The 20,462-nt window shown below is 39.5% G+C and overlaps 1 protein-coding gene across 1 annotated transcript in view; it reads left to right on the forward strand.

Annotated features, from left to right (window-relative positions):
• The first annotated feature begins 1,606 nt into the window (after positions 1–1,606).
• The window catches only part of LOC118781716 (piezo-type mechanosensitive ion channel component 1-like), a 60,658-nt gene continuing 41,802 nt past the window's right edge, over positions 1,607–20,462 (forward strand). Inside the window, exon 1 of the mRNA XM_036534723.1 lies at positions 1,607–1,788. Within this exon, the coding sequence (XP_036390616.1) occupies positions 1,725–1,788 (64 nt within the window). The 5' untranslated portion in view covers positions 1,607–1,724. The remainder of the gene's footprint in view (positions 1,789–20,462) is intronic.

A 20,462-nucleotide genomic window follows, 5' to 3' on the forward strand; every position in this document is an offset into this window, starting at 1 on the left:
TGCCCATTAGGCTAGCAGAATTTATTTTAGTTGCACATCGGTAATGTGCTATCATAAAGCAGACAATAAATCGATGTAAAAAGTCGGAAGCAAGGTTGGAAATTGCAGCGTTGTTGCTGTTATATTACTTTTCACCACTAGATGACACCGTTATCTAATAACAGAAGCTAATGATAATATCAACTAGTTTGAATTTCCTCGCCCGTGATGAAGCAGGTTGAGAACATGTAGGAAAGTAAACGGGGGTCTCCACTACTGTCCCCTTGGGCTCTTTACGTCAAGCCTGGGCCTGATATGTGGGGTAATATTTTCCAAATGTGTAATACTTAAACTGGACACACTAGTCATGAAAGTACGAATCATAAATGAAGTAGCAAGTCATTTTGAGGGCACGTGGTCTTTCTTTAACTTCTCAATACGCTCGCAAATGTTCTTGGTACTGAGGCTTGGAGGGAATTTATCAAAAGCTGATACTTCTGTTTCAAAGTAGTTTCACTTGGTGAAATTATCCAGCAATGATCTAAAAAGACGGCAAGGTCCACGGGTTGGGCCGCTCAACAGGAATAACGCTGCAGTTTTGTTTCAACAAATGAGAGCGAGAAAAAGACGTTTGGAGCAGAGGTAAGCGTCTACTGCAAGAAAGCAATGTTTTTGATAAAATGTGTGGAAATATGCTACAACGCAGCGACATATGTTTAGTAACATTTGTTTATTTTTTTATTATTTTAATATACGAGTACAATAAACAAGTAAAGTTATTCATAACATGTGAAAAGAATCGAGTTGGCGTTAGCATTGCGATTTCCGTTTATTATTATTTTTCTAGCTGTTTTAATCTTGCAAACGGCAGTATCGTAGTGTTACTTCACATAGCTAACTGAGTAAGAAGTGAGACTAAAATATATTTTGTGTCCAGTGGCTATAGGCTATGCTGTCGACATAATTTGTTGACATAATTGATCTAAGTGAAGCAGAACCCATTTCATTTACGCAGCGTGAAATGGAGCTAGTTTAGAAAATAAAGTTGGTTGAGTCCTGGTCGTAGTGGGTGTAGTTAAATATAATCGAAGTGGGAGTTACTGCAGGTAAGTCTATTCCTGTCAAGACGAGAACATGTAGACAGCAGATGTATTCACAAGTCCAACCTGGGGGGTTAAGCTAGAAGACCCGCCTAGGTTTACAACTGTTGTACGTAACAGAAAAGGAAAATGGTCCGATTATTACGGTGAAGCAATGCATGTGAAACTGAGAGAACACTGACGATTACAGTGTTCATGTTGGTGAATCACTTTTTCCACGAAGATCTTGCTTTACAGGGAATGTCCTGCCCAAGAAGCGGCTGTTGAAAACTGTGGGACGTAGCATCAACAGGAGCACTTTGGAACTTTTTGTTTTTATGTTCTGCTTGAGTGAAGATGGATATGTCACACATCGAAACGCGAACAAATAGAAATGTCATCGGGGTGCACTAAAAGGTGAACTGGATTTGAGAACTATCGTCAAAGCTGTGGAGCTAACACAACTTTTGAATAATTTATTCAATAAACTGGAGTGACTCTATGGGTTCCATCAAGTTGGACTTTTTATATCGCTTTTATCTTTTAACGTGAACTTTAGTGGTGGAGTAGATATGTTTAATTTGAGAGACTGGAATTTACCGTTGTGTTGAGGAATGCTGCTGGAACTGTAGTTGGTGGAGCTAACGGTGTGTTCTGGAAGCGCTTATGGAACTTCAGGTAGTGTGTGGATTGCTCTACTGCTTTCTGCTGCCGACATTCTTATTAGCAGGTAAGAAGTGTTTTTACAACATTTTTGAAACATGTTGTTATGTTTTAAAATGTTAAATGTTAATGTTAAAAAACATTTTAACATTTACTTTTATTAACATTCAGTGGCTGCATGTCAACACATTTTTATGAAGGTGGTGAATAAAAGCTTAGCAAAATTATCTAACATTACATTGTATACGTTAGATTCTGATAAGATATATGTTGAAGTGGCCACAATGTATGGTGTATAATTTTATTAGCATTGCTCCACTTTTGAGATAGCATCGTGGTATTTTTTATGTCGATCACCGGCTTTGGATCGTTACAGTCATAATCAGTCAGTCAGAAAAAATAGTGTCTTCATAGTGTAATGCACCTTCACGAGTTTAGTATGCCTTATGACATGTAGTGTAGTTGATAGTGCGTATGTAAACATTGTGGCGGACGGCTCAGGTGTATTCATAATTAATATGGTAAGTTTAACATCCAGTAGGTTTTAATCTAGAGTGAATGCAGTGTGAGAGTACAGTAATAGGATTACTTGTAAATACCTTTACACTTTCACAAATGAACTTATGCAATTTGTGATGTCTAATGCAATTTTTAGGTAGGTACTTTTTACTTAAAAGTTATATGTGTATGATTGTGTCAAGCTGTCAGTCTGTGTAGATCCTCCTTAGCAATCAGGGATTGTATCTGATTCGCCATGTGGCTTTCTGTTTAGGACTCAGCCTAGCTACAAAATGTATTAGAACTTGTACAGAGGACTGTCATCACTCTTTATTGTGATAATGATGAGCAAACTGCTAGTTGGCAGATACACACTTTTCCTTCCCACTGTAATATAGACTCCTCCATGATACACGGTCAAGTTACCTCATCATTTAAAAACCTTGAGGTCTTTGTATGAAAGGAGCCTTACCAATCCATGGGTATTGTAAAATGATGGAAATTCTCTGCTGGAAGGATTTCAAAAGTGCAACACAATCATGTTAGAAATGTGTTTTCAGTGTATAATATAAACTTGTCCTGTTTTCAGAGCAATTGCAAGTAACCTGAAGTCTAAATCTGGTGATTTAAGAGAGCTAGTACTCTCTAGGTCCCCAACAGAAGACCTAAAATGAAATTTGGACAAAAGTTGAAAATTGTGTTAATAGCTGAGCTAAGCTTGGGAAGTCTGACGGTAATGGAGTATAAAGGAAGATAACGAGCTCGGGCCCAGTCAACACTGTAAATATAACTTAAGTAACATGAGTATTGGATGTAGTACAGTTTCGAGTGATACATTGCTTGGATATTTGGATACTTTTCACATTATTGCTCAGTATCAGAGCTGAGCACGATGTGAGGACAGGGGACAATTACATGAGTTGATAGTAGTGTTAATTGTATTGTGGTCATTGTTTTAGTCAGTTGCCTCCTTTAGGGGGGCAACTGACTAAAACAACTTAATATTGTGATATTAAGGTCTTTGTGATATTAAGGTCTTTGTAAGGTTTGTGAAACTTTTTCTGTCTAGCTGTTTTCAGTTCTCTTTTTTCATCTGACACATTTTACGTTATTCACAGCCAAACACTGAAGTAATTTCATTCCTCTTCTTAGGCTTCCCTTTTTCTAAGCGTTAGGCTTAGAATATTTTACTCTTTGGAGTACAGTCTTTGTGTACACATTCTATGAGCTAGGTTTGCCAAGTGTGTTTTCTTCAACCAGTGTAAAACGAACAACCCCCAAAAAGCTGATGTTTCAGGCAGGATGTCGTTAGAGCATGTGGCTAACTCTGTCACATGGGTTCTGTGTGACTCACAGGAAACCAAGAGTGCCTCTGGAGCCACCTCAGTCCTCATCCACTCTCAGAAATGTGGTCTGCCAAGGGATTCTGATTTGCTATAGTTGTTGAAGTTCATCATGCTTGCTTCTTTCACTGACAAGACTGTCACGCACATTTTTATCCATTTTACTACGCACTCTGTGCCATTTTCATCTCTGTAAATGCAACTTTATGAGGTTTCTAATATGAGCCACCAATAAAAGATACTAAGGCTGGTGTAGGTGAGTGGTTTTTCTTGGCTGTCTTTGACATTTCCAGCCTAATTCAGTGAATTGAGACTCCAATGAGGTCAATTTAAGAGTACTGTGACACGTAGGATCAGAAGATGTTAATGCCAGGCCTGTTACGATATGTCAGTTGCTTTACTCTGTGGCTGACTAGTAGCTGGAATGTGTGCAACATGGAAGGGAAATTCCAGAGAGGAGGTGAAATTCACTGTCATTTATTTCTAGAGCTAGGGCTGTAATTCACAGTAAGCCCACGTGTCCCTGATCATTCAGTATTTTTGTTGATAATGTGAAATTGAGGAGATGGGCCGTCCAGAATGGTTTGGTCCTTTGGACAGTTAAGTGATGGTATAATGGGGGCCTTGAAATGGATGCAAACAGACTGACATAATAACATCCAAGTAAAACTCTGATTGTGAGAAAAATGACACATCTAATCTGTAGAAGGAAATGTCTATATCACATTCAGGTGCATTGATATAAGGGACATGAACACAACCATAGGGACCATTTCTTTTCTGGCTCCAGAGTTTTTGTCATCTGATGAATTGCTTGTCCCCAGCAGCCTCTGTACAGTAGGTTTGAAATTATTCAATTCAGTTTAATTAAAAGCATCATATTATTGGCAATCAAAGTGAAAACGGTAGCACAGTACAGGTTGTATTCACTATGGGACAAACGCTCCTGTGTCACAGACTCCACCACACCACTATGACAAAGCATGGATAGGACAAATGATGTAGGAAATGGGAGATTCGGTTTTGTCTTCCAAACTGCTTTTGTCACCAAAGGCTATCTTTGCTTGCATGGAAGCATGCAATCTACTTATGCTGTGTTTGAGCCCCTAAGATGGCTGAAACAATTGCATGAATGCACTGTAGCTAGCTAGCGATATGAATCATTTAGCAAGATTGTTTCATATAGAAACTGACCAAGGCACTGGCACTGCACTGAAAACCCCTTTGTACTTTGTAACCATTGTATACAATTCATTGTCACATTTTCTGCACATTTTCTTGACATAGATTGTCTTAGAATAAAGGAACATTTCCAAACCTAATGTTTCACCATAATAGAAAGGGTGAATGTGAATTCCCTTTTCATCTTAACCTCATCATCCTTACAGCATAGTCCCTGCCTATCCAGGTGTGATGAAATAATTAGTGATTAGTGTAAATTCAGTGCCAGCATGAAAAGGAATAGTGAGTGAGCAGCCCCAAGTATGGAGCATGTGTTGTGTGCACTACAGCAACAAGTGCAAGCACCTGAAAAGCTTTTCCACCTCATGAACATCATCAAGCCTGTTGCAAGAGGCTGAAAAATCACACTGTAGATGCTCCCTGTTGCAGCAGGTTGCTTATAACACCTGTACCCTGTCAAAGGCCTCACGCTCTATCACTGTTTAATGACACCCATTAAAGAGAATTATGCCCTCAACGTTGTTAACATTACACAGCAGGTAATGCAGTCTGGCAGCAGTGAGTGTAAACAGAGGGGATTAAGTGAAAATCACTGTTTGAACATGCACATTGTCACTGTTCCTCCAGTGGTGTAATTAATAGTTTTTAGCACTTGCTTGACCAAAAAAAAACTTTCTGACATTTTGACACTGTTGTGCTGTGGCTTTACTTGTCAGAAAGCTTTGCATCCTATCCTTTTCCTCTTTGTCAGTTTGTGTAATTAATTTCGGGTCATTTTGCAATCATTATAGATGAGAATCCGTCAGCAATATGGAAGCAAGTTGCAAAATTACAGCATAAGGCAGGAAGAAGTCAATAAGAAAAGCTAGTTGAAGATAACTGTGATGTGGCATGGATGAGGAAAGATATTCAGATATTCAACAGTACCTTCAAGTTTCAGCATGTTATACATTTTGTGTTTCCTAAGGTAGAAAGTTGTAAACAGCTCTGCTGTTGTACTCTGTATTATGGGCTATGCATTGTGTCACCATAGTTAATTCAGTCTTGTAGTCTTGAAATTCACTTTCTTGCAGTGCCTAATATTATGTATTCTCTTTTTTAGAATGGAAAGAAGGAAAGGTGGTTGTATGTTATGGTAGCAGTACAGTAATTCACACAGCTCCTCTCTCTCTCTGGAAGGAATGGAAAAGGAGGGTTACAATGGTGCTCGTTGTGAGGGAGTCAGCAGCAGGGCAGAGCGCAGTCACAGCCCAGTTAGAAATGTCTTCTCTCACTGTTAATTACTCAGACCTCATGATCAGTGCTTTTACCCAGACGAGGAGGAGGCCTGTGTATTCGTTGCTTGTGAAATGAATTTAGTGAAACACACCAACTGGGAGTCTCAGAGCAGTGCTTATTTCAGCATGCCGAGACGTTGGGCAAGGCTTTGCTGCTTGGCGGAGTGGTAGCCATGTTTCCATAAAAACAGGATGTAGGGCTAGTGGATAAGCCTCATGTCCCACTAACAATAGAAAGGTGTCTCTTGTATAAAGCACTGCTACACCTTTCACACAGTACATTCCATTTGTTCTTGTAGCTGTAGCCCTGTTGCCATTCAGGGACACCTTGAATACTTAGATGTAATGATTGAAATTAATGGTGGATTATAAATGAGCACTTGGGAAATGGGGAATGAAATGATATTCCTCAGACTTGAACTGAAAAGATATGTTACTCTTTTCAATGTTTATTTCTGTCTTAAGATGTGTAATGCCTGTTCAGTTAATCAATAATGATTCTCAAATAATGTTTTGGAAGCCATAGAGGTTACATGAGAAGAATGTGTGGCAAAAGGGGTTAAATTAAGATTAGAACAAGAAGCACACTAGGTAGCTATTATGAAGCAATTGCAATTGAAAATGACTGTACTGGGTGACTTTAAGTAAAGTTGTATGTCATCAAGAAAAGGTTTTTGTCAGGTCACTCACATTTAAAAGTCATAAATTCCCCATAAGTATTCTCTCTCTCTCTCTCTCTCTCTCTCTCTCTCTCTTTCTCTCAATATGATGCTAAGTTATAACAATTCTATCCACATTATCTCAGCCAGACTAAAGAGGCATTTCCAAAAGAATGTGACACAATGTTGTCTTAATTAGTTCATGTAATTTTCCCCCTGTGATTGTCAGTTTTCTGTTGTTGTGAGATATATTATGAGGGAGTAGGAGATTATTTCCAATGATATAATTGTCTCAAAACTTAAGTTGAAAAAAATGAAGTAGATATGGAGGAAAGTGCAAAGTGGTTATTTACTGTGTGGCTTTGTGTTTAACGTAGGTTAGACGGGATGGAAATAATTGTCTGTAAGGATTCAGACCTTCAATTATTGTGCTTAATTTTGCAAGAAATCCCATGAAAGCCTTAAGTCTTGTATCTTACCATGTTGTTATGGTAGTATACTCCTAGCCCATACCTTCACCAGATGACATAGCTGCCATCCAAAATGAAATTGTTGTAATAATACAATTTTCAATGGAAACAAAGAATGAGCCATAAAACATAAACATTTCACAAGTTTTAAAAACCTAGAACTTGGATTAATGCAAGAAAATGTAACAGGAGAAACTAAAATATCAAATCATTGTCAATGGTTCTGTCAAATAATGTTCAGGACAATGAGTAGGGTTATGGTTGCAGTTCTCCAGGTTTTCTGGGTAGCCCTGATTTTAAAATTGGACATGACATTATGGAGCACATTCCTGGTGAACAGACATCAAAGACATCTATCATTGTCAGTATTAATGTTCAGAGGTTAAATGGTTATCTTTCATACTGATGAAAATGACCCAGTAGTCACTATAATGAGGTACTTTGTCAGTGAGATTGCATGTACTGACATCAATTCTGAGAGTGGTTTGGATTTAGACGCTCAAAGGCAGTAATGTGTTCCACATGCAGGGTTCCAAATGGCAAAAGGACTCATGACCAAAGGCATTTTTGCCCTAGACAGGAGACATGTAGAGGAGTTCAGATGATAAGATGTGTTAGAGGGCAGATTGCTCTCTTAATGTGACATTAAGCAGGGTGTGATTTTCACAAGTTTTCAGCGTTGTCCACAGGTTCTGCCATATCGGAGATGCCATGTACTGCAGTGATGCTATGCTTGCTAACCAGTTTTACTTTAGCCAGTTATAGCCCTGGAGTTTCACTTTGCAGCACCATCTCAGCAACTTTAATTGGCTGTTTGCAACACTTCGACAGTGTGTAATATTGTGATATTATACTTCAGTTATTTATACTTAGTTGAAATTAAATCAATGTTTAGTTGCAAGTTGTTTTTAAAAGGACATAGCGTTAAGAAGGTTGTGATGTTAAGCAAGGTGATACCAGGATCATCTGTACTTTGTATTATTTAGAACAATTCAGAGATTCTTTTATAGATGATTCCTGTTGCAATCAACAGGTTTGCTGACTGCTTTCTATGACTGCAGTAAGGATACTTTTCCAGTATCACATAATGTCCTGGAGCTGGTGTAGTTTCCTTAGTGGGAAAATCACTTGTATAGGTACATCATACACAGGTTCACTCATTATAAAAATGCTTGATGCCTCATAGTCTCAGAATGCTGGCATTTCAAGGGTTTGGCATGTCTGGCTGCAACACAGTTAGTCATATCCTGTTTGTCAGTTGAGTGATTTTACAGAATACCTGTACACATTCTTTGTTCGTATGAATAAAAGACATTATTGTACTTTTTCTCTGCAGTCCTGAAAAAATATTCGTAAACTATATAGTTGGACTGCTTTAAACAAATGGACCATTCTCTGCAATTAAAGGGAACAAAGACCAGTTTAGAATCATGGCTGTAATATGTTCACTTGGATATCATTTCAGATATCAGTTATATTTCAGTAATATCTTACATTTAGTTGTCAGCCCTCTCGTGGCTTTTGAGTGTTTTGTTTGTGTTTCGAGGTCAGTTTGCTGTGATGAGTTGGAGTGGTTACAGACTCCAGATTAATCGTCATGTGCTCAGTGAGATAGATGTGCTGAACCTACAGGCCCTCATGGATAAAGAGTGACTGTCACTCTGCTGTTTAACGAGGCCAAACAATATCACAATAAAAGAGCCCTATCGAGTCCATGACAGAAAGAGGTTTCAGCTGGGCCTGCAGCAGAGCTAGGGCAGGACCTCTACAGTGGTAGTATAAATGGTGCTGTTGAGAGCTTGTGAAGTAGGCAGAGCATACCTGTGTATCGAGCTGGGCTGGAGCTGTGGGGACTCCACTGTCAGTATCCCAGTAAGCAAGAACCAGAGAACATCAGCTGTCTCTTAGGGAACGGAAAACTCTTCAGCTCCTTTAGGCTGTCTGACCCCACTGCTCCATCCTGGAACCACTCAGCCAAGGCCACTCAGCAGTACAGGCTAGGAGCCCCACCTGGAGCCATTTGTGTCCTGTGTCACTGGTGGATATGCATGTACATGTTTCTCTGGCCATGTGAGCTCCTGAGAGGTAATATCTCCAGTGGAAGGAGGCTGGTGCGCTCATCCTCCCTCTGACTGCATCCAAACCCAGTGTAAGGTCCAGCTAGGAAAATAAGGCACATGGTTTTTGTGTTGCCTGTAATCAAGGGCAAAAAGGCAAGAAGTGGTATTTGTAAACCTCTAGAGCACTTACGCCTCTTGAGCATTCTGGGAAGTCAGAATTGCTGCTTTTAAATATAGACAGAGAGAAAGCAGCGCAGCCAAAATGTAAGTGTTGGGGTTAAATAGAACAAAAGAAGTGAAGATGTGAAGTATGGAGGGTGAAGACAGATTTTGTTGACAGGAGAACTGTACAGGTTTTTAAATAATATGATGAATTAGTAATACATTTTGAGACACATTCAAGTATGACTCAGAGCAGAAAGAATAATATACATAATCCTCTTTAGTGGCACACAGATTTGGCAACATTTAATTGTGAATACCTTTACATTTTAATTGAATTTATATATTGTAATAACCTGTTTGAATCTGTAGGTACCATTGAGTTACCAGCCATTACAATTTGATGTTTGTATTGAAAGCTGTTTGTTTTTTGGTGGGGGTTTTTGTGCAACCACACTTTTGAAATAAAAATGACTAACATCATAACTGTAGTATGTTGATTATAAATTAGGCAATCGTAAGCCTCAAGAGCCTGACTCAGTCATCTTTCTCTCTGTGCCAGATTAGCACCACCGATAACCAGGTATTGTTGGTGTCCATAGTAACATTAAACTGGATTACCCATATAATTTTGATTTGCAATATCAAAACAAAGTAAAACAGTGGACTTTTATCAGACAGAATTAGAATGATCGTGTTAATGTAGGGGAAAATCCATTGTACTGCCAAAGTGGAACCTTTGACTAAAAGGATTGCATTATCACAAGATATTAAAGTATGTGCGACAGTCTTGGAAAAGGATGAAGTGTAGGGGCTGTAAGGTTGCTAAGACTAGTTTTTCAGTTCATATGAATAGTATGAAACTGTAGCCAGAACTGCCAGAATCACAGCTCCAAGAGAGGTGTTTGTGTTGGCACGAGAGATAGGGCAGGTGTGATAATCCCCCTCTGGGACAGGTTTGTCTCTGCATTCCCCAAGCTTGAGACTGCCAGGCCCTGGCCCAGAGCGCAATGAACTGTTGCAGGTGCGTTCCTGGGGAGCTGTGAACCTGGTGGCAGGGGAGGGAGAGGTCCTGTCCTCAGAGCAGACTCAAACTCTCACCAAAGCCAAGAAGAAGCCATTTCTGTCAGTGGATCTTACCAGTGGTGACAGAGGTATTTGGAAGACTTAATTCGCTTAATCACAAGCTTTTCAAAACATTTTTCAGACTGACTGTGACTCACGTCTCATGGGAGCCTTGGCGCACAGTAAAGATAAGCAGTCCATCTGGCCAGAGTACACAGTATCCACAGCAAATACAGGAGGTCCAAGGATGATGTTAAAGAAACCTATCCACGTGGCATCCCCTTGTACCTATAGTATGGTTTCTCTGCTGCTTTGTCAGAGTGGAGACATGAAGAGATTAAAGGGCTGCCTGATTTCATAGTAATTTTAAAATAGTTATTTTTCCCATCCACCCTGTAGATAACTGTCATGTCCATGAGTAAATATTTGTATTACCACACAAACCCAAGACTTTGGAGGAGAAATAGTCTTCTCCTTTTGCAGACAAAATCATATCAAATTTGAATCTGTTCAGCAGAAGACAGGTGTGAGAAAGGATTGCACTCTGAGCTTTATTTGGTCAAGAATTACACGATATAATGCAAACGGAAATTACAGCAATCAAATTGGAATTTGACAGACCACAGAAGATGCTGCTCAGCACAAACCAGATAATGGGTGGACATAATGCTTTGGCATCACTTGTATTAGCTGCATTAAAGCATGTTTTAATGAGGAACAGGGTGGTCAGCAGCTGTTGTGGACACACTGAGCTGCATGTTGACATGTTGAACCAGCTGCAGCCTGCTGCCGTATGCTGACTGCCAGTTCTATCACTCTCTGTGTCCATTTTGCAGATGATCTGCATGTGAATGTTTGATGCTGTGGGAGAGAGGGTTGCACCCTGCCTTTTCGCTGTTCATTATTTACACCTTTTCTTTTGTTTTTCATTGAAATAATCATGCAATATTCTGTCTAAAATGTCCAGCAGATCTGACTGATGTCCAAGACATTCTGCCATTCATTTTATTTTAAAGTGGGCCTTTGGTTGATTATGAAAAAAAAGAAATCATTACTCCATTAACTTAAATGGATCCATTTAAAACTCATATTGCTTGAGTGGAGGAACTTCACTGTATTGCACCATGTCGCTGTGTCTTGCGTAAACCTGACTGCAGTGCGACTCCATTTGTTGTGGGAAAATGTCACGTTTTTTGTCAGCTGCTGAGCTGTAGTATTTCTTAGAGTAATGTGAACCAGCATGGTGTGTCTTGTGACATGGTAAAACTCAGATGACCTCCACACACCCAAAGACATATTTTATAGCTTAAATGCATGTAGGTCTCTAGAGAGACCTTTTTATATTTAAAATATGTGACATATTCTCTTATCATATGTAACACTACTTGGCCTCAAGGTCAGTTTTTAAGGTCATTCTAGATAAAGTCAACAGTAGGTCAGTTCCCTTTGAATGTGAAAAGTTCTCTATCCTTAGAGGAATGAAAGGAAGGTGTGAGCTCTTAAACATGTGTCATACCGCTTGTTGCATTTCGTCTAAGTCTCTAAGCATTCCTCACTCACTTGCCTCAACAAGCCTTAGTTTTTGATTTCAGTTCACCAAACCAAAGATATTATGAAATCATTGAATATTCTGACCTCAATCTCCCTGCCAATTAAAATGGATGAGCAAAAAGATCACCTGAAAGAATATAGAAATGTGTTGAAATGTGTAAGGAGCAGAGCACCCTGCAGCTTCATCCTGCTGCTGTGTGGGTATCAGATGCTGCCTGACTTTTATGGCTAGCCCTGCAGTCTGTTCCTCATGCTGAATGCTACTTTTGTTATGGGCCATTTTATGACAAATTGCTTCATCGTACATCTGTGCCAGAGATCTGAGGAGATGCAGTGTACTGCTCTGTTCTTAGCACCAGCCTGCTCCAGCTGGTCTGTGAAAGACAGTGGCCCTCCCCGTTGGAGGCAAAGAGGCTAGGAATGCTTCTGTCTTTTTTTTTTTTTTTTTTTTTTGCCGCTTGTTTTTGTTATCTTCACAGACCACTTGGCCCTCTCTGCTCTCTGCGTCAGATGTACAGAAGGGGCTTGTAGAGATAGGTAGCATTTTTAGGGTGGTTTTCACTTTATGTTTGTATATAACACAACAGAATCCCTTTAAGCAGTTTGTAGCTGAAATAAACAGAATTGTTCAGTACAGTAATTGAGACATGACACCACAAGCCCATTTGGCTGCCCTTGGAGACGTAGATATGTGTTTTTATGAAAACGTAAGAAATATAACCAAACTAGAGAACTCATATTTTACTACAATGAAGACTGTGCCCTGTGTTTTGAGACCTGTGATTAAAAAATGTCAAACGTACAATGAGAACAGAGTTGTACAGAATGGCCACTTGATCCACTGCCATAGCCTGAGAGATGGAGAGTAAGTACTGCTACTCCTTCCCTCTAAAGAAGAGGCATTTAATGAGTGGACAAGAAAAGGTAAAATGGTTAAATGATTATTTTCAACACTGCTTGATGTATTGTAGTCGTTAGTAATAGTTTGAACAGTATTCTTTATTGTTATTGTTATTTTACTATTGTTATTTTCTTATTTCAGTGACTGCAACTAACTGTATTACTAATCTGTTAGTATTGCTTTGGCAGCAAATATTTTTTTATCTGGCCAATTTGACTTGAATTGGAATTTGTGTTGGAAAGGCCTCAGTAGGTTAAATGGGAAGCAAAAGCAGCAGTGTTATCTGTCTAAGTGGTCCCAAAAGGCCATTGAGAGCAGATCTTCACACACCCACACTCTCAATCATCATTGAGAAGTATTTGTCAGTGCTTAGAGAGAGCTACTGTTCAACATATCCCATTTCCTGCCCTTCTGTCTGCTACGGCTTGTCATTGTAACATGGATAATGTTCAAATAGATAAAGTCTTTTTCTATAGAAATAGGCTTAAGAGGATGACACAAACCATGCATTGTCACTGACAAGAATCTTGTAGATGTTCAAAAGTGAGCTGAGATGGAAGAAGTTACAGAGGCTAAAGGGCCTGTAGAGACAGACAGAGACAGAAATGGTTGTACTTTGAGATTCCACATGACCTTTGCTTTCTAGTTCCAGCAGGCAGAGCAACGTGGATTTCTAAAATTTCGATTTGTTTCTTAATCTCTTTCACAACTGGAAGAAACAGGGCGGTGCCTGTATGCTGCTTTCACTACAGGCTCTGTGTGGAGCCTGCCAGATCTGCTCTATAGGGTTTGAGAACTTGGCATGGGACAAGCTCCTGGAACTGCATCACAGGCATGTGGTGAGGGAGGGGCCTGCAGGCACCCATAATTCAGTGCTGTCACTGGTAACAGGCTCATGCTGGATATGCTCTATTGACTCAGATCATAGTGATTTAAAGTGGCAGAGTCGTGGCTTTGTCCTTTCTTCTGTTGGGTTATCATAGTTCTCTACTGGTGAATCAGAGTCAACTAGATAGTTAAGATGAGACTTACACCAGGCATGGCACTTGGATTATCTTTGGCAGCACAATGGTAGAGTGTGGAGTAAAATCCACAGTTGAAGCAATCCAAATCCTGGCAGTTCCTCTGTTTAATTTTCTTGCCACCCTTTTATTAAGTGATTGGCCAGTGTGATGAGATTCTTCTTTTAGAGTTAATTGTTTTGAGTATTAATTGTGGCTGATATGACTGAGAAGAGTGACTGTATCATGGAACAGTCTCAGAAACTCATTGGTTATGTAGAACTGATTAGAAGTGACAGATTCAGGGTGGTTTATTTCTGGTGAACGTAGAAGAGGTATACTCCTACAAGATAATGGAACCAGAACTTTGAGACCCAGGTTGATCAACAGCTTCGACAGGGTGACTATTTCACTTCCAGATCAGAACCAGATATCTGAGCGATCTACAGCTGACAACTTCACATCCAGGGTAAAGCTGGACAATATGGGCTCTTCCAGACAAACATTGCAGGCATTTAATGGCTCTGAAAACAAGTTTCCATTGTGGAGTCAATCCACAAGAAATGAAAAGCAGCAACATATGATGGCAATATTGAGAGATCTGTTTTTCTCTTGTTTCCTAGAAACACACATCTGTCTTTCCAGTAACTGGTAAGTTTAGGTCAAATTAGACGTGAGCTGGAGGGAGAAAATAAAATTCCTCAAAATTTCAGATCATTCACTGCTTAATGTCATTGCTGCTGGTGACATCTCATGGCACTGAAACAATGCAGTAATCAATATTTTTGCATTGCACAGTTGCCATAAGTGCACACTGCCAGCAATTACAGTACTGACTGGCATGCTCATTACTCTAGTTATTAATAGCTGGTGTCACTGTGAACAATTTGTGGTTTAAGGTTTTAGCTGGGTCAGCCTGAGAGTCTGCCTGTTAACATTGCATTTCGGTAAGTCTCAGGACTCTTGGAGTCTTCTTGCTTGATAGTTAGAAGACCTTTCTTTCTCCCAGAGTGGGCTTCCCGTGCCGAATACCTGCAGAATTAGGTCACCACAGCGCCAGCTGTGGAGCTCAGGCCATCTAGCTTTGGTCGCAGGAGCATATGCGCTGAGAAGCAAACCAAATGAGCCTGAGTTGGTGTCTTGACTTTTTCTTTTTTTGGCTTAATGTTACCTGTCATTTTGCATAATCTTTGATGTTGCTTCCAAATGTATTCTGTGTAGTGTTTCTGTCTAGTGCCAACCAGTCTGGTAAAGTTTTTTACATGTGAGGTTAACATACAGGATTGAACTAGCAGCCTATAGCAATGGTACGCCTGCATCTTCCTGCTTTGGATAATGAAGATATTTTGTTGCTCAAACTAGCAAGAAGAGAGGATATCCTAATGAATATCTGAACAGCTGGGATTTGCTGTGGTAATATATAACAACTCAACAGGCATGCAGTTTTCTGTGCAAAACACCAGGGCTGTGGTCTCTTTCCTGCAATGTCACACAGCTGTTTATCTCCTTAACAGAGGAGGCTGCATAATGCTTACTAACAGCTCCTTTGAGGGTAAAACATCTGCTTCATTTAACACCAACATGACAGACCCCACCACTTTACCTTGTGCTGATGTAAACGGGACTGTGAGGTCTCTGCCTCATATAGAATGACTTGTTTGTATAAGGATAGCCCATAACTGCACAGGGAGGAAATGACACGTGGGGTAGAGTCATTCTCCGGGGACTTCCTTCATGTTGCTATGAATGCTAAGCTACATATTCTAATCAAGCAGAGAAGTGAGAGCTAAGGTCTAACTGAATGAGGCAGTGACTTGGTCTCTTTCCCATCAGATACCAAAGCTTTTGGCCTCACTACAAGGGTAGCCAGCCTGAAATGGTGTGTAAAGATGCTATCGGTCCACCCCTGCCTGTTATTTCTGTTATTAGTATTCATAAATGCTGCTGTGTGAGAGCTAAGTGGGCAGCAGGGCTGGTCTGGGGTTCAGCCTGTTAGTGGTACGTGTTACAAATTTATTTATGGTGTACAGCACAGACACATGCCCTGAACAGAGCATTTTCAGTGGAAAGAATTGTAATCTATTAGAGCTGATATTATACAGATATATTGCCAGCATACTACTTATGACTGAATGTTCTTAATCTCATTGGAAGCTACTCTTGAGATAAAAGAGGCTTGCTTTTATTCTGACAAGTGGCTAAATGTGAGATGTACTATGTCTTACTGATCTAAAGTTGGTGATCCTGATGAGGAATAAATGACTGTCTATAGGCAAAAGGATCTTGAATTAATACTCTTTGTTGGACAGACAATATCTAAAAATAGTCAGACGTGGTTTTGAGAGAATATAAATGCATAATTGTATTTCTGACAGGCTTTTCCAAATATACATATCTGAGCACACCCTATAATATCGCTGCCAGCCAAAAAGGAATAGATTGTTTTCTCTTGAGTAATAGCGGAAAATTCTGCTCATTTCCAGAGTTTGTAGTTTCTTTGTAAAGCATAAGGTAATGGTATATCTCATGGGAGGTTTTACAGTGGGCTGGTCATTAACCAACTTATAGAAAAACCACTGGAATACAGAATGAATGTTAATGACATTACAGTATTGGGTTGAGCCTTTGCCCATTATGGTGCAATCCAGCCAAGGAATTAACATCTTTTTCAGGCACAGTAGAGCTGAAGCACCAAGTAATTTTCTCAATGAGAAATTATTTATCCTACAATAAGAATATAGAAGACCAAATTTACAAGTATTTTGTTGTTACATAAAAACATTGTTATTTGATTCCCTTGCATTCTTTTTATCAAATTTTAAGAATTGTACTTGAAGGGAAACAAAAAAACTTGTCATGGAAGTTTTTTTTATGAATTAGGAACATTGTAATAATGTGCCCTTAAAACTGTGATTATGAAATGAGAAATCTTTTCTCATAGTTCAATGGCACATTGTGTATGAAGCGTAGGATCGTTAAAACTCTTTCTGTGGATGATTTAGCAGTGAGGGAAAGTTGAGTTCTGTTTTGGATGTTGTAGGGCTGAGGCAGAATTGTTTTTTGTCCGCATATGAAGAACCTTCACTTTTTCCTCAAAACTGTTTATCTGTTCATTTGTCACTTGGCTAAATGTTTAAGGACTGTTGTCTTTCCATTTTCAACCTTCTCATTAACAGAGTTCATCAGTTAGTTTCATATGAACCAGTTAATTGTTTAATTGTTAATCATAATTGTCAGTATGTGTTTACTTGTGGTAAGCAAGCCATTGGTTAATGAGCCACACCTGCCTAATTAAAGGAATATTAAACACAGATGTGGCTGGAGAGAAGAAAGCTCACTTTTTTCAGCTGACTGTGTGTGCTTAGGTTGGTACCTTTTGTTTGTTGTTTGTAATTTTTTTAACCATTTTTTCTTTCTGTTCAGATTTGTGGGAACTGTTGAGAAGCTTCTCCACACTGAAGATGTTGCAAGATTGAGGCAGGGTTAAGACTGAGAAAGACAGGGACACTATTGCTGGTACATTAAATGCCTTGCTGTGTGTGTAGTTAGATCAGTATGGGCCTGAGGTACTGACTATGCACTGTCCAGAGAATACTAACACAGGTATCCACTTGTATACATTACCCAGAAACAACCGTATTACTGTGTGAGACAGGTTCTGCTAATCCATTGATGGCAGACTTTGGTTTGAGGCTTAATTCAAATTAATGTCTGTTGAAAATAAATTAAAACTCTTAATATTTCTGTAAGGTTGGACTTGGTCCAGACACATTTTACCACTACATTCAAATGAATGCTTGGGGCATAACAGACTAGCTTTCAGCATGCACTCATGTGCACACCTCTAGTTTGTTTTGCAGAAGCATGTCATGGCTTTTGCTCTGTGGCATACCGTTGGTTTTTCCAGGAAAATTAACATAATATCCTGAAGCCATCCTTATATGGAGTTTGAGAGACTTTATGTTGCTGCATGTTAAAGTTGTACTGCAATGTGAACAAAGCAGAGCAGGGATTGGTTCTATTGTCAAGGGAAGCAGGAGGGAGGAAGTGACCACATTGTATTGTGTTAACTGCATTCAGTGCGCCGAATGCCCAATAGCTTCATTTTCTGCACTCCAGAAATTATGAGCTCATAATTATGGCCAAATGCCAAACAATTTCATTGCTAGATGGGCAACTTATGTGATGTAAACTTAGCTTTAGGTTATATTTCACAAGTATGTCATCTGCAAAATCACATAAAAAACCCATAGTTTTGGTATTGACCATTAGTTATAGATTAGAATCTTTCCATTGCATATTTTCCCACTAACTGGCAAGCATTACTTTTTTCTATTAATTAGTTATATTTTTTGTTATTTCCTTTTCTTGTATTTCTGCTAATCTCTGTTAGATATTGTCAGTTTCATAATGTAGTATATGTAGCACTTTTTTCAAAGTTAGGGGCAAAATGCATTGAGGTTAGACTGAATGTGAGACCTATAGTATGATTTGTGGCTGGATGGGTGGCTCAGTGTGCTATTTTGTGATATAGGAAGAACCACATAAAGACAGAAGTGGTAAAGGAAGGATCAGTAAGCCGCAAATAAGGAAAATGGAAAACGGTGTGTCTATATCAGAGAGGTGCTTACAGAAAAATTCAGCAATTGTTGGCCTGTCTGGAGAGCACATGTGAGTGTTAACAAGTAGGTTAAGTCATATTCATGCTATTATGAGAAAGTTAAGGTCACACTTCAGCTACACATAGAAAACACACAGACAAGGCTGTTTTAAAATCAGAGGAGTGAAAAAATTAATGGATCCAGTTCTAATGACTGCATCCTCTGTAAATGGACTCTTTCACTGATGGGGCTGCACACATTGCATTCCCGTAGTCTGTGGTTATGCAGGGAACATGTACTTCAGAACAGAGGTTAGGCCCTTGTAGCCAGTTTCAGCAATCCCCAAGAGTACTGAGCAGCTGTTAATTAATTTCTCTTTAAAGGTATTCAAGACTCATTTTCCAAATGTGAGGATGAGCTAATTTTTGTAGTAGCTGATAGTAGGAGTATTACTGGTTGTTATATTTCTAGAATCAGGATTAATGAAAACATAGGGGTTAAGGAAACCAGGGCCCTTCCTTTGTCCCTAAAACACTCATACTCCATAAAAACTGCATATGCAAAATGTGAGTATAAGAAAAAGAAGAATGAGCAGAAGAAAAAAAATCTGCCGCTGTGTACTACTGTGTACTACTAATTTTGAATTACACAGCAAATTTACTGGCTTGTAAAATCAAAAATGGCAACTACTGGCTCATTCATTTGTCAGAATAAAGTGTGTCTTTGATTTTCAGCTTACCTTAACTAAAATATAGTGGATACTCTAGAACTGCAGTTAACATTGTCCAGAGAAAGAGAGTGCATATTAACAGGGCACACTTACTGTTCTTTGCCACATCTGTGAGTAGCGGAATTGACATGGACAAGTACAGACAAAGCGCTTAAACGCACCCTTCTCCTCTTCTGCCCCATTCAAAAAAGCATTATTATTTAAGTCAAATAATAAGGGAACATATATACCACTGCCACCAGTAGGTGGAGAGAATGTTATGTGGTTTTCCCTGTGTATATGTCCATGTGTGAAATGAATAACTGCAGTATTTATGGATGGGTTAGGATTTTAATATTGGTGAAATCATGATACAGCTCGAAATGTACTACAGTATATTCATAAGGTAATGAAAGAATTACAGCTAAAAGTGTGTATAAATAGTGTTTATGCCATATTTTCACATGTAAAAACACTGCAGTAACTTTTTTTTATAAGGAGGCTGGACCATCCCATGCTGGTTAACCACGTGTGTGGGAGTAATGGCCCTCCTGCAGGGAGTATAGTATCAGTGAAACCCTGTGAGACTGATCAGAAGGAAAGTGCTTAGACAAGGTCAGTGGCGGATGAAAAGAGCAGAGCCTGATTCAAGTGAAAGTGCCGGCCTGAAGCTCCCTGGCAGCAGATCACAGGGCCTAGCAGTTCACCCACAATTCCCCGCGTGTCATCATCATCGTCATCATCAAAAGAATGCATTCTGTGGTGCTTTGCCGCATGTCATACTCTTCTCCCATCCAGTTCTGTGTTAATGACGGTCTGTGGTTTCACAGAGGCCTGAGAACTGGCCTTCTGGGTGGCACAGAGCACCAGCAATTAGATTTTCCATAACCTCTCAGTAACCGATGCGAGAAACAAAATTGACTCAGTATGTGTGATGAGATTTGAGTTACAAAGCAATGCCAGAGAGGGGATTAAAGCACCCACTGATTAAAGAGAAATCAGGGAAGGTACAAATCTGATGGGACTGGGCATGTTCACTTTGTATTCAGTGCAGATGGGAGTGCACAGCCTCAGTCCTGGTGAATTAATTTCTCTCTTCCAGAGATCCTGATCTATCCTGGAGGGCCAAAACTCTGCAGGTTTTCTGCCTGTCTTTAAATTAGCACCAGTATTAGTCTTAGGCATGGTTACATTTGTTAGGTGAAGACAGTCATTAACAGTATGAGGAAAATAACTGTATAGGTTAAAAGGAACCCCCACAG

The sequence above is a fragment of the Megalops cyprinoides genome, chromosome 8 (genome assembly GCF_013368585.1).
Source record: "Megalops cyprinoides isolate fMegCyp1 chromosome 8, fMegCyp1.pri, whole genome shotgun sequence".
In the NCBI taxonomy this organism is placed as follows: domain Eukaryota; kingdom Metazoa; phylum Chordata; class Actinopteri; order Elopiformes; family Megalopidae; genus Megalops; species Megalops cyprinoides.